This window comes from Scleropages formosus, chromosome 8, assembly GCF_900964775.1.
Source record: "Scleropages formosus chromosome 8, fSclFor1.1, whole genome shotgun sequence".
Lineage (NCBI taxonomy): Eukaryota > Metazoa > Chordata > Actinopteri > Osteoglossiformes > Osteoglossidae > Scleropages > Scleropages formosus.
Genome location: NC_041813.1, coordinates 26,192,273 through 26,208,944, shown reverse-complemented (window position 1 = coordinate 26,208,944; position 16,672 = coordinate 26,192,273). Strand labels below are relative to the sequence as shown.

Below are 16,672 nucleotides of genomic sequence, written 5' to 3'. Positions count from 1 at the left end.
TCATTCTTATACGACAAACACAGAGTTAAACATAGAAGTAAATAATTAGTGAAGTCCCCCTAAGGAAATTCCCTTGAGTGGTAAAAATCTGTGTTTAATTTTTTGCCCCACTCTTCCTGGTTTGGTTACTAAATCGAAACAGTGTCTAGAGTGTTTAAAGTCATGTGGATGGAGGCAGATGTGTGGGGAGATACTGTAGTGTTCACGGATGTAGCCTTGTAACCTGAAGGGCGCTGGATCACAAAGTCCCAGAAAGTACTCTTGAGAAAAGTTCTTTATCTTAGTTGAAACTGTAAAATATCTAGCTGTATAAACAGGTATAAAGTGGAATAAAATGGATTTTTATGAAACTGCGAGCAAAGTAACCGAACCTTCACAATAAGAGCTCCAAACAGAGGTTGTGTTGGGTCAAATGCCAGCTTCAGCCCCATTTTCTGTTGGTGTTTTTTTTTCTGATAATTGCCTTTAGATCATGTGTAGGAGGGAAAAGTTAATATAAAGGAATCAACTTATCAAAACACTATGTAAAAATTGAAAATCTGTTTTCCAAATCTGACTTAATATATGCTTATGGGCTGGCAGATCTGCAGTCCTTGTTGACTGCTGAGTCAAAGATATTTTATTATACATTGCTCATCTTAACACTGCTGCATGGACCCTATAGTTAAATAGTAGTTGTCTTCCTTCATAAATTAAATAGGTAAATAATCCTTTTCTCTTTCTGCAGCCTATTAGGAAAAGCCCAGATGAGGAAAAATAGGGACTGATACAAAGTGCAAGGTGTTGCATTTTTCATTCTCAGTCATCTGTAAACTGTGCAGCAGAAAGTGTTATATTGCATGTAGGGTGTTGCTTGACTGAGTACAAAGGAAGTGTGAAGGTGAACAAGGGGCGAAGCTGTCATCGTGTAGCCTACACTTACACCCAGCATCCTTTCGTGCATCGCCTGCATTATTTTAATGTGTTCAAACCTCGGATTTACCAAGACAAGGACATTCCATGGTAATCCACTACTGAATTTCACACAATACATGTACTGCTTTTGCTGAAATCTATATGAGAAGCTATATAAGTAAGGAAAAGTGTGATGAAAAAGGATCGCGTGTAAACGTAAAACTGCCGGCTATCAGTTCCTCATTTTGATTCCATATTATAAGAATGTGTTAGTGTTTGCCACGGTACAGAGGCGTCACCGGAGGCGGTGTAATGTCCAAGCGAACCCGATTACTCTGTATGCTACTATTTATTATTAGTTAGTGCTACCGCTTACATTTGTCACCCACTCGATAAGCGAAAAAAAGCTGTAACGACACTGGTTAAGTTATACAATATCCACCAAATCCATGATCGTCCACCGATTATCCTCAACTACCTGCCGAAATAATATGACTCTCGTGTCCCGGGTTTGTTCTGAGACGCGCAGTGGCTTTTAAAACACGCGCAGCTGGCGAGCGTACCATCCTGTCACTCGGAGGCCCGTGAAATGCAGCAAGAGCAGCGCCGCACACGAGCGCGGTGCCGCGGACTGGGCGGAAGGCAAAGGGGCCGCGAGCGCAGCGCACGTGGGCGGGGCGTGAGGACTGTGCCGAGTCGACGACTGCTGAGGAGCGCGAGGAGAGGGACGTGCGCGCGCTCCGAGAGGTACGTTCAACCGCTCTTGCCAACATGTCGGCGTTGTTCTAAAGTCTGTGGATTTCTTTTACGCCCCCGAACCATATTAAAATACGTATGTTTCTATGATATGTAATGTTTTAATGAGACCGCTGTGTTCTGTGTGAAGTTAATACTTCACGCTTGTGATAGTTACCGTAAAGTTGCTCTGTCAGGGGGGCGTCCATCAAGTTCAACTTCAAGCGCAGCCAGCATTACTGTTTGTAAGTGACCTCATATCACCGCAGCTCCTTGTTCCGTTCTGTACTTATCATATGGGTGATATAACAGGAGATGTATAACAACGATGTGGTTAAGATTTAGTAAAATAGCGGGTTTTCCTTGAAAAGATGTGCGTCCCTCTTAGCGTTTGGTGAATACACGTAAAAAAAATAAATAAATAACTGTAGCACGCGAGGAGGAAGTCAGCCGTCAGAGGGGCCCGACAGGTGTCCGCCGTCGCATCACAAGCAGCACGGTTCTCTCGGTCCGACTGGTAAGTTCTGCGGCGGCCGCAACGCGCTCTCTTCACGAGCGATGTGCGCAGTTCCGCCGTTTTTTTTAATGTATCCCTCCGCAGGAGTTACTCGACGTTTTGCGTTAATGAGGTCGCACTTAAGCCGTTAAATATCGTTCTTTTCTTTTTTTTCCTTTCCTTTCCTTTCCTTTCCTTTTCTTTTCTTTTCTTGCCATCTCCTGACAAGAATTCACTGTCAGCCAGGTGCTCTGCTGTCCTCCAGCAGCTCATGGGTAACATCAGAGTAGAGTGGGAGGAATCCCACTGCTGATGACTGGCAACCTGACTGACATGGTCCACGTATTCAGCAGCATGTTCTGCTGAGGTCATCTGGCTTAATGAACACCCAAACACCCGAGCACAACCAGTGTGTTTCCTTGCGGGTGACAACAAGTAGGACACTTGAAGCTCTCTGAGAATAAGGTGATTTGAGCTGGATGTGTCGCTACAGGTTTTGCAGGTTCAAGCCCCAGAAGAGTCTTTGTAAACTGACTTTTGCAGCACCGTAATTAGAATAATGGATACATGCGTGAGTCGTATACGTAGTCCAAGCAATTAAATCACTAAAATTTGGTCGCAAGTCTGCTTGTTTAGCCGTTCTACTCACTTTTTCGTGTGGACCCAACGATTGATCGCAGCAGCTGGGGGCAGTTGTGCTCTTTCCCAAACTGTTCTGCAGTTCACACCTCACTGCACTTTTAATTCAGCACTACATCTGGCAGCAAACTTCATCATGTCAGAAACAATGACACAACTGTTCAGCCATGGGCGCATAAACACAACGTGACCATACATCTCGTACTTAATCCTGAACACCATTGTGCTTAATGTCTGAGTTTTTTCTTCACAGCACTTCTACCTTCAGATCGAGTTGAGCATTACCATGGTTACCTTTTGAAAAATAAACAGTGAAAGGCAGAAAAACAAGTCAGTTTTGCAAAAGAAGACCTTTTGATTAAAGACCTCAACCTCACCTGTTTTTGGTTATATTTTATACACCTATTTTTGTTCTAGTGCTGCCTCTCCTTATTGCTGATACTTTTTGTAGGCCCCGGTTCGAGGTGAACCTCAACGCAGAGTCAGTCACTGTACGTTCAGCCTGAGACTGCTGCCTTACTTTAGGGGGGATGTTACTAATGTATCACTAGAAGGCTGACATCAGGGAAGTGAGACCTTAATCTTGATTATAGGAACGTGCCACAACATTCATCTGAGTGTTTTCTGATATAGAAAGATATAGAAGTTCTAGTTAAGTCATGTTATCTTTCATACTTGCACTTTAAAGGTTTGTCTGTGAGAAAAATGTCTGCCATTAGTAAAGGCAAACCAGACAGATGTATTTATATCCAATGTGTTTATATTTGGCATCGCCATTTATGCGTTTCTCGATGTCTCTTCCTCCATAGTGCACTAGACCAGTCCACCGTGGTCATGTGAAGTGAAGCATGTAAGCTAATTTGGGGCCCTGGCACCAGCATGCGTGTGAAACATGACTGCTAATGCTCCCTGGGATATCTCTGGCAGCAGCCCCGGTGCGGAATCCACAGGTACACGTACCTCTTACAAGCATGCCAAGGACAATGCCTCAAGGCCAGTCCCCAGGACAAGGCAACGCAACTGCAAATTGAGATTTTATTTAAACACAAAGCAACACAGTACAAACACCAGATGGATAGATGAGAGCAATTTTATTATCAATTAATTTATTACGTACAGAGTTTATCAGAAAGGATGGTACACATTGCACTTTCAGATTAACTTAACCATAGCGGAAAGTTTGTTTTTGGAGAAACTGTCACTGAATATCAAGCGGATAGCAGTTATGTTCACTTTTGTCTTGTAAACGCTCCAGACGTATTTTCTAAGTACATTACTGTATCACTTTGTGGACTGTTGTTTGCGAGAGTAAGTCAGAAAGTATCTACAATAATTTGCATGTAGCCAGATTTTTAATATTGCAGATACTTTTTGACTTACTCTCTTATAATGTTTACTAGTGGCTGCAATGAAGAATCTAGGATGACTGCAGTCGTAGCAGAGAGTGATGTTGGAATAGGAAGTTCAGGCTGCTTGCTGATGTTGCTCGGTGTGCTGCATACTGTGATGTTTGTAGTATGGTAACAGTTCTGCATTCCCTCCGACAGCAGATGGGAGGGTTGCTGTTGTCGAGTCAGATATTTACCGCAGCCTTCTGGCTGTCCTCCGAGAGTTGGGCACCTCCACCTCCATTGTGTCTCACAGCAAAGGTACCATCACACAGACATTTTTAGCAAGTTAAATTTGCCCACAAGTTAAATTTCAAAATGAAGTTTGAGAAAGTAGAATTTCCACTTTCAGCATCTTCAACTAATCCATCAGTGTAGCATTATGTAGTAAATTCTGCAAACCTTCATGTTTTGTGTATTCTGCTCTTGACGCGCTCTACCTGCCCTGTTATCTCCTGTGTTCAGTCTAAGATGTCCTAGTTGGGGGCCTCTGGACACCTAGCGAAAACTGAAGTACAACCAGCACTCTGCTTCAACTTCTGCTGCAGACTAATATTTCTAACTCGTAAAATACCTGTTTCCTTGACATAGTGTTTTTTTTATAGGATACAAAGTTTACTGATGCAGTCTTAGTCAAATAATTATGACAAAATATTAGGTTCATTACATAGAGCCTAAGATATTTGATCAGGTATCTTGAAATGTAAAAATTCGTCGGCTTTATGGTTACGCATCACATCGACGGCAAACCACTGAAATGTTTGAATGAAGTGTTTGGCTTTCTTTGTGGCTCAATATAGAAACTGTGAGTTTGTTTTTCATTTCCTGGATATGTCACCATTAAACACAAAGCTGAGACCCACCGGATGAAACAGTAACATACCATCTGATATAGACTGAGTTATGCATACTATATATGAGAGGTGATCATTTATTTCTCTAAATAGTACTGCTTGTTTCTATTCAAGGAATGCTGAGATGGACGCTGCACAAAAAGGTCCAAGACAACTCATTGCATTCTGTCCTCTTGGTAAAAATTGTTCTGAAGGAGCTGGAGAAGGTAAGTAGTAAAGCATGAATTGTTACTTGTTGCAGGCTGTGAAGAATAAGGGAAGTGTGGGTTTCCACTCACCTGAGCTTGCATAGAGCTTCGTGGCTTGCGTTTCATGCCTTGTAAAGCAGAGTGAGCATGCTGAGTGTTTTTTTTTTTTTTTTTTTTTTCTTCTCCATCTTACAGGCTGGGAGGTCAAACTGTAAAACCTACATTGTCCCACTTCTCCACACCCTCATGTATGCTGTTATCCAGGTAAGATAACATAGTTATAAAAGCGAGAAAGAATTGCCCCTAAGAGAAACTAATTTATCAATAATCTGTTTTCATATGTTTTCATATATTTGAATGTTGTTTAGAGTGTACAGTTGTGTGCATATGTTTGGGCCCCCCAGTCAAGTTACAAGTTTTGTTTATTTTCCAAGTGAAAAGAAGTTAACACAACCCTTTTAGGTAACAAACTTAAACATGCAGTATTTCTGCAATTACTATGCATTTGCTGATTGTAGCAGATTGTAAATGAAGAGCTGGCTGCAAGAAACGTTTGGAGGCAGTCATCGCTACCAAAGGGGGTGTGACTAAGTACTGACTGACAGGGTGCCCAAACTTTTGCACGTGCCAAATTTTGTTTTTCTCATTGAATATCGTCATTCAGGGGGTGCGGTGGCGCAGTGGGTTGGACCGCAGTCCTGCTCTCCGGTGGGTCTGGGGTTCAAGTCCCGCTCGGGGTACCTTGTGACGGACTGGCGTCCCGTCCTGGGTGTGTCCCCTTACGCCCTGTGTTGCCGGGTAGGCTCCGGTTTCCTGTGAGGGACGAGCGGTTCTGAAAATGTGTGTGTGTGTGTGTGTGTGTGTGTGTGTGTGTGTATCGTCATTCATAATTTTTAAGATTCCTTTTTGTCTGATTCATGCTTGGAGCAATGTTTCGGCCATTCCTGTTTCCGGTGCTGTAACTCAGAGCAGAAAGTCTACCCTATGCATGTACATGGGCGTAGTTGAGATTGCTGGTTTTTTTTGTTGCGCATTGCAGTCAACTTGCATTCCTAAGGAGCTGCTTCAGAGGGCCTACGAGCTGTGCCGGCATCTGCTGACATTACCCCATCCTTACTGCACGATAGCCCTTGCCTATGCCACGCAGTTGAAGATGGAACAGGCCACACCAGGTACTGTGCTTTAGCTCTTACACAACATTAAAACAACTGCTTCCTCCTGCTCCAGTCAGAAAGTTATGCTGCTGTTTGCCCCCAGCCATCATCGTGCACATGTACTTAGTGGTTAGGGGGTGGTATTCAATGGTTGAAGAAGGGAGTCTAAATTTCCTGCACATGGAACTGAAATAGAGTATTTGCTTGCCGTAAGGCAGTCCCCTCCCCCCTCTACATACATCTGATGTAAACGAGGGCATCATTTAAAAAGCTTGTACAAAAGCCGAACAACTAGTTTAAATGCGCATATTCCATACTTCAAATGTTTTCCTTTTAATATGGGTGTGTAGTGCTGCATTCAAGTATTGTTTTGTGCACAACTGATTTTTTTTCCTCTTCCCCCCCCAGGTGCCCTGTACCAGAGGAAAGTTATTGCTGAGCAAAGCCTGCGGAATGACAGCTTTCCCTTCCAGGAAATGTGAGTGTTGAGTAAAAACAAGAAATTGGTGCTCTTTGAGAGCACTGGATTTGTTGTTTTCCTCATTCACCAGCTGTGTAATTCGACCCCAGAGGGTTCCCCTCTGCTTTGATGCTGGGTATCCTGTTTCACCTGTTATATGCTCTGACTAAAGGAGTTTGGTATGAGAATGAAAAGGAGCGTTGCAGGTACATGTGACGACAGACACGGAGTTTGTAAACCAACAAGGAAGTGAAAAGAGCTATAAATGTCTGTTAAGGACTTATATGTAAAGGATAAAGAATTAGGTCATCTCTACCAGAGGTTTTGGGCTGACTGTGCCTCGTCTTGCAGGCTGTTTGTGTTTGCAGACCCTGCTGTGTTCTCAGACCACCTGGCCGCTGGTGTGGAAGCAGATGTAGAGCTGGCGGGCACAGCTCAGAGGCAGAAGAACCACATGTGTGCAGTGGTGCAGCACACCCTGCAGGCTGTGCTGGGGCAGTCCTGCCAGGCAGCCTCGCTACAGCAGGCTCTGCGGGTCAGTGCTTCAGATGTCATGAGTTTGCCTGGCACATCGGATTTTTGAAATGGCCCCGTTGCATTTTGAGATGTAACACTAAGTGTGTCTAATACCCAACTGCACAGTTGGAAGCCTTTGAGACAAAGTAAAACTAAAGTAAAATCAGGTTGATTTCCAGTATTGTTATTTACTCACAGACCAAGAGCTCAGTACAGATGTTGAAAAACAGTGCTGACTCACAGCTTTGGTTACTCTGGGCCCAGGGATTTTTTTTGCTGATGTCTGCTGGCCTGCTGACTGTGAATTTGCTGTATGACAGGAGCCCGGCTGCAATGTGGAGCTGTACTTCCATAAGGTTGTGGCCACTCTAACTGAGCACACAGGAGGGACTGAAACTGATCCCAGCACCTATCACACTACATTGCAGCAGCTCTACTCTGATATTCTTGCAGCTGCAAAGCAAGGTGTGCTGATGGGGCACTGATGGACTGATGACCAACTTTCCTTCCAAACATATGATTGTTTGACAGTCTAGCCTGTCCTTCTATGGGTTACCTCATGGTCATAATATTGGTTTATTAGGCAATAAGCAACCTAATTTTGTGCAAATTCGCACATAGTTTTTTGTGTCTGATAGCCATGTACTATGTTCCTTCTTGATTTTTAAAGTTTTAACTGTTTATTCTCCTGCTCAGATCCAGATCCCTGCATCCCCTGCAGTAGCTGTAGCCTGCCCAACCCAGTAATAACCTTCAAGCTGTGGAGGACTGAGAGTGAGCTGTGTGAGTAGGGTAAAACGTGGCATACGTGACCATCCCAAGCTATTTATTTTATGGAGACAAGAATAGAGATTGCACAGCAGGCCAAAGTGTGGGGTACAGGCTTAATGAGAGATCTGAAAGAATCACACTTCAACTCGCCTATGCTCTCTTTCACAGATACACACATCCAGTGTTTGTGCAGGCTTGTGCTGAAATATGACATTTGTCTTTGCATTGTTTACTAAAGTGTTTCCTTACCAGAGGGTGAAGATGTGCATGTTTGTCTCAACAGGGTCAGCAATAGAAAAATTAATTTGCACAAATTCCACTGAGCAAAACTGCATTAGCCAGGAGCCAGCTGAGAAGGACCTTGATATGGCCCACTTTGCGACACCCCATCAATCCATCCTTTCCAGAGACAGCGGCATTGAGGGGGACCTTCCAGTTAGCATGCCTGCAGATTCATCGTTGAGGCTACAACAGCGGCCATTTCTGTCCCGGAGAAACTGCCAGAAGAGGAAACCCTCTCTGTCTGACCGGTTGACCCTGATGAAGACTGCCCTAGAAGAGAAGGGGGTCAATACTGGGCTGATGAGAATACTGAGGGGTGTTGGCAACACCCTCCCAAAGGAAGAACGTCCTTTTACAGCTCGCATCCTGGTGATGGGCGATGATCGGTCTACGGGGAGGCTTGCTAAGGCCTACTACTCTCTCAGGTTTTTGTCCCTTCTTTGTTGAAGGCAATTCATCTTACAGTAGCTGGAAGCTGGATTACCCCTTGCATCTAGCAGCACAGCAGTTATAGCCCTGATTTTATAATCTGTTTTGTAATGGTTTTATAACCACTTCCCATCCCAGGAGATATACTGTTGTTTCACCCTTCAGAAAAGTATTCAGTTTGAAATGCAGCAGTAGAAAACACAGCTTTTTAAATTGCTCTGTGTTGTAGCTGTGCACTAATATTCTGTGTATACATTACATTGATACTGTGTTTTTTTTTTGTGATACCTATACTAAATGCGCAGTATCTATTTGGAATTCCTTTTAAAAGATGAAGGACTATATTCAGACAGCAAGAGTTTAGTGTGTTTAATAAGTATGGTTTGGTTTGCAGGCAGAGGGAGGCCAGGCATCTTTGTCTGACTGCAAAGGTGAACATGGAGTTCTATTACATCCCTGTCACTCAAGAACCCAGCATGGCACCTGTTACAGAGGTGAGTCGTGACCTTCATTACAGCCTAGATTCTTATCTTGTCAGTGTTGATGCCTCCTTATGGTCAGGCAGTAAAGGTTAGGTATCTAAAATTATTCATCCTATGTAGTCATAGTGCCATCTGAGTGTACAGAGTAGCCAAGACTGCAATCACTTTCACTACATGCGCATTTATATACCCACTATATATAGGTTATAAAGAACACAAACATATACATATAAGCCAAGAGTACAGTTGCTGCCACCTTTCCTGTTTCATTTGAACGTGCAATCTAGTGAAATCTTTGGGGAAAATGTTGTAACCTGTTGTGTGTCTTATGCATTTTCTGCCTTAGGAAAATGAACTGGTAGTAAACAGACACATGACTTTGGCCTCCTATCTGGCAAAAGTGGATCCGTGGTATGAATGTAACATCATCAGCCTGGGACACATGATTCCCAAGATGGCAAAAATGGTGAGGATTCCTGTGTACTTGTAGTTTGGAGGGTAGTATACTGGTGAACTCGGTTTCCATGGTGACAGCAAGGAACAGTTTGTATGTTATTTCAGCAGCTAAACACTAGCAGGACCGTGAAGTCCCATTCCTTCCTACCAGACATTATCGCCTACTATACTCGTACAGGGGTTTATCCAGTCCACTTCACCATCTACTCTGTCAAGGTAACTAGTCCTCCTGTCTGTCTTGGGTGGTAGAACAGATTGTTGTATTTACATGACATTGTTTGGTTTGCAGACCATCCTGGTGCCTTTTCTAGAGTGAATTTTGGTTCCACAAGTGAACAATAGCAGAGCATCTCCTTAACAACCAGCCACTCCTTTCCCCATTATATATTGATTTGAATGATATATTAATAGATGTGTACTGTGTTTTGGGACTTACTAACATGGTTATTGTTGTCTCTGATTCCATGTTTTATAACAGTCTTGACTTTTGCAGTTACCAGAAATTAATTCAGATGTTACAGATCGTTATTATGTTTGTTTCCCCATATTTGTTTTCTTTCTATACATATGAGTAGATCTCCTTCTCAGACCCAGCCAAGGAGTCAGTGGATGAAGTATTTCTCAGCCACCTTGGCATAGATTCTGCACAGTTTAAAATGCTTGATCTAACAGGTACCATATCTTCAAGCAATACCTCAGTGTTCCTATCTGCCACTGGCCATTTTTTATATCGTGCTGACCATTAACTACTTTATTCTTCCAGAGGCATCTTTCAGAACTAAAAAGACTCCAGTGGAAATGTGTGGAACAGTTCTTTCTGTCAGTTATAGAAAGGTACTCAGCTTCTCCTTAGTTTTCTATAGTTTGACTGTGCCTATTTCAAGTTTACGTACTAAAATAATGAAATGTTTTATACAGGTCTCTGTGAGCAGCAGAGAAGATGACATTGGGTTTTCACTTAGAACATCTTCTGTATCCATCAGTGCCATCCCCTCTAATGAAACTGAAGGTAGAAGCAGTATATGAATATAAAAACATGTTAAAATGTCATTTTTTATTGGAATAATTTTTCATGGGGTAAAATTAGAAATTTCTGTATGTCTGTTGTAGAAATTGTGCGCATTGATTGGTAATTCAGGACAGCTGGTAGCGTAGTGGTTAGAACTACTGCCTTTGGCTCTAAAGGTCACAGGTGCGATGACCACCTCCTGTTGTAGTACCCTTGAGCAAGGTACTTACCCTAAATTGCTCCAGTAAAATTACCCAGCTATATAAATGGGTGAAAAATTGTAACCTTAGCACTGTAAGTTGCTTTGGAGAAAAGTGTCAGCTAAATGTAATTCTGTCATTTGTGTTTTTATGACTGTTGCAGACTTGGATTGCCTTGTAGTAACTTTTGATAATGCAAAAAGTTTATTGGAATCCTCCATTAGAACATGCAGTATTAAGATCAGGACTCTGGAGAAAAGGATGTTCACAGTTTGCCTTGACAAGGATTCGCGCAGGACGTTTACCAAAGTTCAGAGGTAAGATCAGTGTGAGCAGGTCTCCCAGCTGCCTTCAGGCCAGCGTACAGCTACACATTCAGTAACTCTGCCGTGGTAAAGAGGGCACTTGACACAGTATTATCAAATGTCTGTTGATTTGTTTGTTCATTTATATATTTTTAAATCTGCAGCATTGAAATTTCCCCATGTGTGGATCCTGCATACAACCTTGAGAAGATTGAGAAACCCAAGTTTAGTCTGGGGCAGGAGAAGGAGAAGAAAGAGAAAAAAAGGATCCACAACAAGGATTCAACCCTGACTCTGCCAATCAACACCTTCGCTGGCAACATCTGCTAGTCCATAGTTGTGGATGCATGACATGAGACAAAGGCAGGGATGGTGGCTATTGTGTGATGTGAACAATGACAGAGGAGAAAGGAGGCCTGTTTCTACTCCATTGTCTGCTGTGCGCCCATTCCCCCCTTAAGTTCAGCACAGTTATCCTGCAGTCTGTGTGCTGCTGTTTTTCTAGATGTTGTGTTCAGTGTGTAAAACTACAGTCAGTCAGTCAATCAATCAGTTTCCTTTTGCTTCTTTTAGTGAGTGTCGAGGTGACAGTAGGTTCGGCCGGAAGGCCCAAACCTTCCTTCCCACCAAGTCTTCAGCTCCTGTTTGAGGATCCCCAGGTGTTTCTTGGCCAGGTGAGAGATTGAATCTTACCTGTGTGTCTTGGGTCTGCCCCAGGGTCTCTTCCCAGCAGCATGAGACCAGTACAACTCTAGTGGGACCTGCCAGTACCAACTCAACTGATTCCTCATCATCTGGAAGAGCAGCAACTCCGAGGCTCTCCCGGATTTCAAAGTTCCCACCCTGATAAGAAACTACAGCCATCTTCATCTCCGACACCCCCTGGAGGGAAAATTGGCTGCTTCTGGAAATCTGATAACTCATGATCTAGCAAGGAAATATTCTACTGCAACCGACTCAACTTGAAGAACTTGATTTATTAGCCTCTGGCCTGTGTTCTTCGAAACAAAGAAATTGAGGAAGTTCTCATGGGCATATAATGATTTATAGTATATCACAACTCATATCGCGTGTGTACAAACTGACCTCATTTTCTTTCATATAACAACTGCCATACCTTCCAAAGCTGCTTGGAATGGAATGTAATTTGATGCCAAGTGTACAGGATATTCACAAGATGAACACTGGTCTTTTATGAATGAATGGATGGTGTGTGTTAATTTTATATTTATGGTTAATTTAACATTAAAATGTGTATGCTGTATTTCATGTATTTAAATGAATGACTGTATTCAAGTATACTGCTACTAAAGTTTAACTGGAAGATGGTATATGAAAATACACATACATCTTCAGAACCACTTGTCCCATACGGGGTCGCAGGGAACCGGAGCCTACCCGGTAACAGAGGGCGTAAGGCCGGAGGGGGAAGGGGACACACCCAGGACAGGACGCCAGTCCGCAGCAAGGCACCCCAAGCGGGACTCGAACCCCAGACCCACTGGAGAGCAGGACTGCGGTCTAACCCACTGCACCACCACACCCCCTCTATGAAAATATTGTTGAATAATTCAGTGTTTTGAAACACACAATTGTATTTTAGCAAATTGTTTACCTTTTTCATTCAGTTATAATGAATGGTTGTGCTGTATATGGACCTTGTTGTCGAATTGTAGTGCTACGTCATTGCCAGAAATGATTATACATTTTGCTGTGCACATCAGCAGTGATGAAACCTGGGATCACTGAGTGCTTTGGGTCTTTCAGCATCAATCACTGTCACCCACGTGCCTTGACCAGGGTTGCTCCATCCCCAACCTGCATTCAGGCCACGCTCCCACACACCCACAGCTCCCTCTCTTGATCCACAGGCATCTAGTACTCTCTCGCTGCAGCAACCCACCCTTTTGATGCCCCACGCCCCCCCGACTGCCTGTGACAGCCAACAATCTGTAGGTCCTGGGCATGACATTTGCGTTTATTCATTTAACAGATGCTTTTTCTCGAAAGCGACGTACATCTCAGAGAGATGTTGCATGAAAGTCTCTACTGCCCTCTTCCCTGGACTCACAACTTGCTCTGCAGCCTCTTGGGTAGCATTGTTCCACCAGTTCATAGTGCTTCATCTTCTTCTTCCTTGTAGTGATCTCCTGCATCCCCTCTTACCAGGGAACTGTAAGCTCTAGCAAGATAAAGCAAAAAAACCCACATACAGCAGTCATTTCAAAGTGCCCCATTTGGTGATGAACGAAATGGCGCCACCTGCTGGTAATAAAAAGTTTGAAAAGTTACATCTCACCAATAACGTTTAATTTATTGTATTTTACTGGTATTTCATTTTAGCACAAATGTAAGGCGATAGTAATATTCTTTGGATGATTATCAGTTTCATAGATTCAATTTTTTTTTTTTTTTTTTAATTTTTCGAGCTTTCCACGTCCACCGCGTAGAAACGAAAGCTATGGACGGACAGTGCCACGTGGTTCACGATGTACGTCCTCTCACCTGAGGGGGGCGAGCAACGTGCTCACGGTCCCTGTAGGTGCCCCCGCCCCCCCCCCACGGGCGTGGATGAACCTGTCGGCCTGCAGTGACCATGCTTGCTCGAGGGAGGGCGCTGCTCAGAGTCAACTTTTGGTGCGGAGTTCAGACGTCACCGTAATGGAGAAGGAGCCCAGGTGAAGGCAGGTGGATCTTGAACTCTATGGAAGCGGAGACGGGAAGGTCGCGAAACGCTTCTAGTTCAACCGGTCACACCGGCGCGACATCGGCGCGTCTCCCGTGAAATTTCCGAAGTTCTGAACCAGCCAGGAGGTGAGTCAGTCGGACATGCGACGTGTCAGGTGTTCAGACGTCCACCATCGCAGCTTCACTTTGAAAAACGAACTTGAGGGTTTTTTCCGTCCTGCCTTTTTTTTTCCTACTCACTCAGTGTGTCAGGATACATATTCATTTGCCACCTGCTATGAGAAGAATCGCTTTTGAGAGCGATCACGTGGCGAGCCGCCGCTTTCCGGTTTCAGTGCTGTCAGTGTCATCTGCTCTTTTCTTCTTGTCACTCGCTGGATTCGGGCTCTTCTATCGGCTTCCTCCTCTAAGTTCCACGCCTCCGCTAAGATGCTCTGCGCTCCTTCCGCACGTGAGACCACTCCACTGGATCCCAGGTGGTACGTGGACTTGTATCCTGAAGGATTGCAGCTCAAGCCCCACTTTTCCCTACTGTAATATTGTTGATGGGGGTTAATTACACTGCACTTCTCACGTCTACTTAGCGTAGGTACTCTGGATTAAAGCGTCAGCCATGCGAAATAATGGTACCTAGCAGTGTATGGCACTTTTTCTACCGATTGCCGTGCTTCTGCTCCTATAGGTCGAGAGACGGCGCGGGAGGGGGACCATGAGGAGCTCTCAGTGGGATGTCAGGGGGGCCGTGGCCCTCGCCAGCACCTTCCGCCTCCTGCATGGCTGCGCCTGGGCCTGCTTGCTCCCCTTCCTGACCCTATACCTCCGGCACCTGGGTCTGACTGCTTCCACGGTGGGCATCATCATGGGCACCAAGCACTTGATCGGCGTGGTCTGGGGTCCTGCCTCCGCCTTCCTCGCCAAGCGTTACGACCGGCGCCGAGCAGTCCTTGTGGGATCGCTACTGTGTTCCACGGGGGCCAGTCTGCTCATCCTGCTGATCCCCGCAGCCAGCGAGGAGGCCTTGACTCTCCACTGTAACATCACCCGTAGTGGGTTTGTGGGGAGTGCTGACCCATCTCAGGATGTGGGTAACAGCACATCCGCTTTTGGCTCCGTTACACTGAGTGCACCTCTGGCTACTCTATATAGCAACCTAACATCTCGTGAACCCAGTAGCTCCGGTGCTGTTATGACCTCACCGAACAAAGCAACCACTTACACGTCTGACCCACACGCTCATGGCACGGTTTCTCGGACAGTGCAAGCAGAGACAGAGGGTGGCTCTGGAGGAACAGGCACCATTTCGGCTTGGAAGACATCGCAGACTCCACCTTCTGGAAGAGGACTCCGGTCGACAGATGGGTCGCTGGAGAACAACGTGGGATATGATTTCCTGGGGAGCCTCAAGACTATCGATGCGGAGCATCAGCTCTTCTTCTTGATTCTCATGGCTGTGGGCCTCTGGGAGGTGCTGGCAGCACCGCTGGATCGGACCGCTGCTGATGGACTTTTCGAGTACCTGGACTTTGTGGATGCCGCCGATCGGTATGGGACGGCGCGGGGATGGGGGCTCCTGGGGGCCGCGGTCGGGGCGTGTTCTCTCGGCCTCCTGGTGAGCAGCCTAAGCTGCCTGATCGCTGGCGGCCGTGCACCTCGGAGCGTTGTCCACTTCTACGGGCATGCTCTCTTCATGGTGCTAGCCCTGCCCGCAGCCTCGCTTCTGCCCATGTACCGGAACAGGAAGCGCGAGACAGCCAGCAAAGCCCTGAAGGCCCTACAGCTGGTGAGCGGGGAGCCTCGGGCACTGCTGTGTGCTGCCACGGCCTTCCTGGCAGGGGTGGCTGCGTCCATGGTGAGCGACTTCCTCTTCTGGCAGATGCAGGACAACGGCAGCACCGAGCTCCAGATGGGCTTTGCTTTAGCTCTGGCCCTGCTCTCTCAGCTTACTTTCCGGCTCCTGAGCCGCCGGGTACCCCAGGTGCTGACCCGTGGTAAGGTGCTGTGGATGAGCACGGCGTGCCTGGCACTCCAGTGCCTGTACTATTCCTTCCTGTGGGCACCGTGGTCAGTGCTGCCCGTCCAGCCACTGAGTGCTTTGAGCGCCGGTGCTCTCTGGTGGGCGGTGCGTGAGCAGTGTGAGGACGTGACCACACCGGGGATGGAGAGGCAGGTGCGAGAGGTATTTCGTGGAGCATCTGCGGGGCTAGGAGCCAGCCTGGGCAGCTTCATGGGAGGGCTGGTGGCCCAGTGGTTAGGTGTTCCCACTCTCTTCCGAGGGGCAGCGGTTGTCCTGGCTCTCTGGGCGGTCAGCCTTCCTTTTTTCCAGTCTCGCACCCCATACCAGAGGAGAATCAACTACTCCAGGCTGCTGACAGCCGATGCCAGTGAGGCCAGTGACTCGGAGTCTGACCAGGACAGAGACTGGTTGGTGAAAGCGATGAAGGATGACGACGGCAACAACAGCTGGTGACTGTGGGAACTTAAGTGAAGCAGGGTGGTATTCTGTGCTCTGAACAGAGCATCCGTCCTCTTGTTTGCACTATAGGATATCTCGCTATACCAAAAATAATTTATTTTTTGACATGAATGGATTGTATACCTACAAATGCAAGTCTGGTTAGCATAACATTAATGCTAAGGTTATATAGCTAAGAGCTGTTCAATTATATCTGTGCCTAGTAGGTGGCGTTGAAATAGTTTGCATGAATTATCAGGAAAGTTTTGGTTGG

At 45.6% G+C, this 16,672-nt stretch overlaps 2 protein-coding genes across 6 annotated transcripts; both read left to right on the top strand.

Moving 5' to 3' along the window:
• Positions 1-1,594: 1,594 nt before the first annotated feature.
• On the top strand, positions 1,595-12,652 carry LOC108937162 (phosphoinositide 3-kinase regulatory subunit 6-like). Of its 4 annotated transcripts, none has more exons than XM_029254058.1 (19): positions 1,595-1,641; positions 3,574-3,714; positions 4,315-4,413; positions 5,121-5,212; positions 5,390-5,458; positions 6,234-6,366; positions 6,757-6,826; positions 7,160-7,343; positions 7,645-7,789; positions 8,021-8,107; positions 8,379-8,802; positions 9,201-9,300; positions 9,635-9,754; positions 9,850-9,960; positions 10,320-10,416; positions 10,508-10,578; positions 10,663-10,753; positions 11,117-11,270; positions 11,423-12,652. In XM_029254058.1, exons 2-19 carry the CDS (start codon positions 3,657-3,659, stop codon positions 11,586-11,588), a joined length of 2,271 nt encoding a protein of 756 aa, XP_029109891.1. In that variant the 5' UTR covers positions 1,595-1,641; positions 3,574-3,656; the 3' UTR covers positions 11,589-12,652. The 4 variants fall into 4 exon arrangements, with proteins under 4 accessions (XP_029109891.1, XP_018612459.2, XP_018612460.2 ...); XM_018756943.2 differs by having other exon boundaries at positions 4,312-4,413; positions 9,853-9,960; XM_018756944.2 differs by having other exon boundaries at positions 4,312-4,413.
• Positions 12,653-13,896: 1,244 nt separating this feature from the next.
• On the top strand, positions 13,897-16,414 carry mfsd6l (major facilitator superfamily domain containing 6-like). 2 transcript variants are annotated; one of them, XM_018756976.2, is made up of 2 exons: positions 13,897-14,072; positions 14,629-16,414. In XM_018756976.2, exon 2 carries the CDS (start codon positions 14,656-14,658, stop codon positions 16,411-16,413), a length of 1,758 nt encoding a protein of 585 aa, XP_018612492.2. In that variant the 5' UTR covers positions 13,897-14,072; positions 14,629-14,655; the 3' UTR covers position 16,414. The 2 variants fall into 2 exon arrangements, with proteins under 2 accessions (XP_018612492.2, XP_018612493.2); XM_018756977.2 differs by lacking the exon at positions 13,897-14,072 and adding an exon at positions 14,167-14,425.
• The last annotated feature ends 258 nt before the right edge of the window (positions 16,415-16,672 follow it).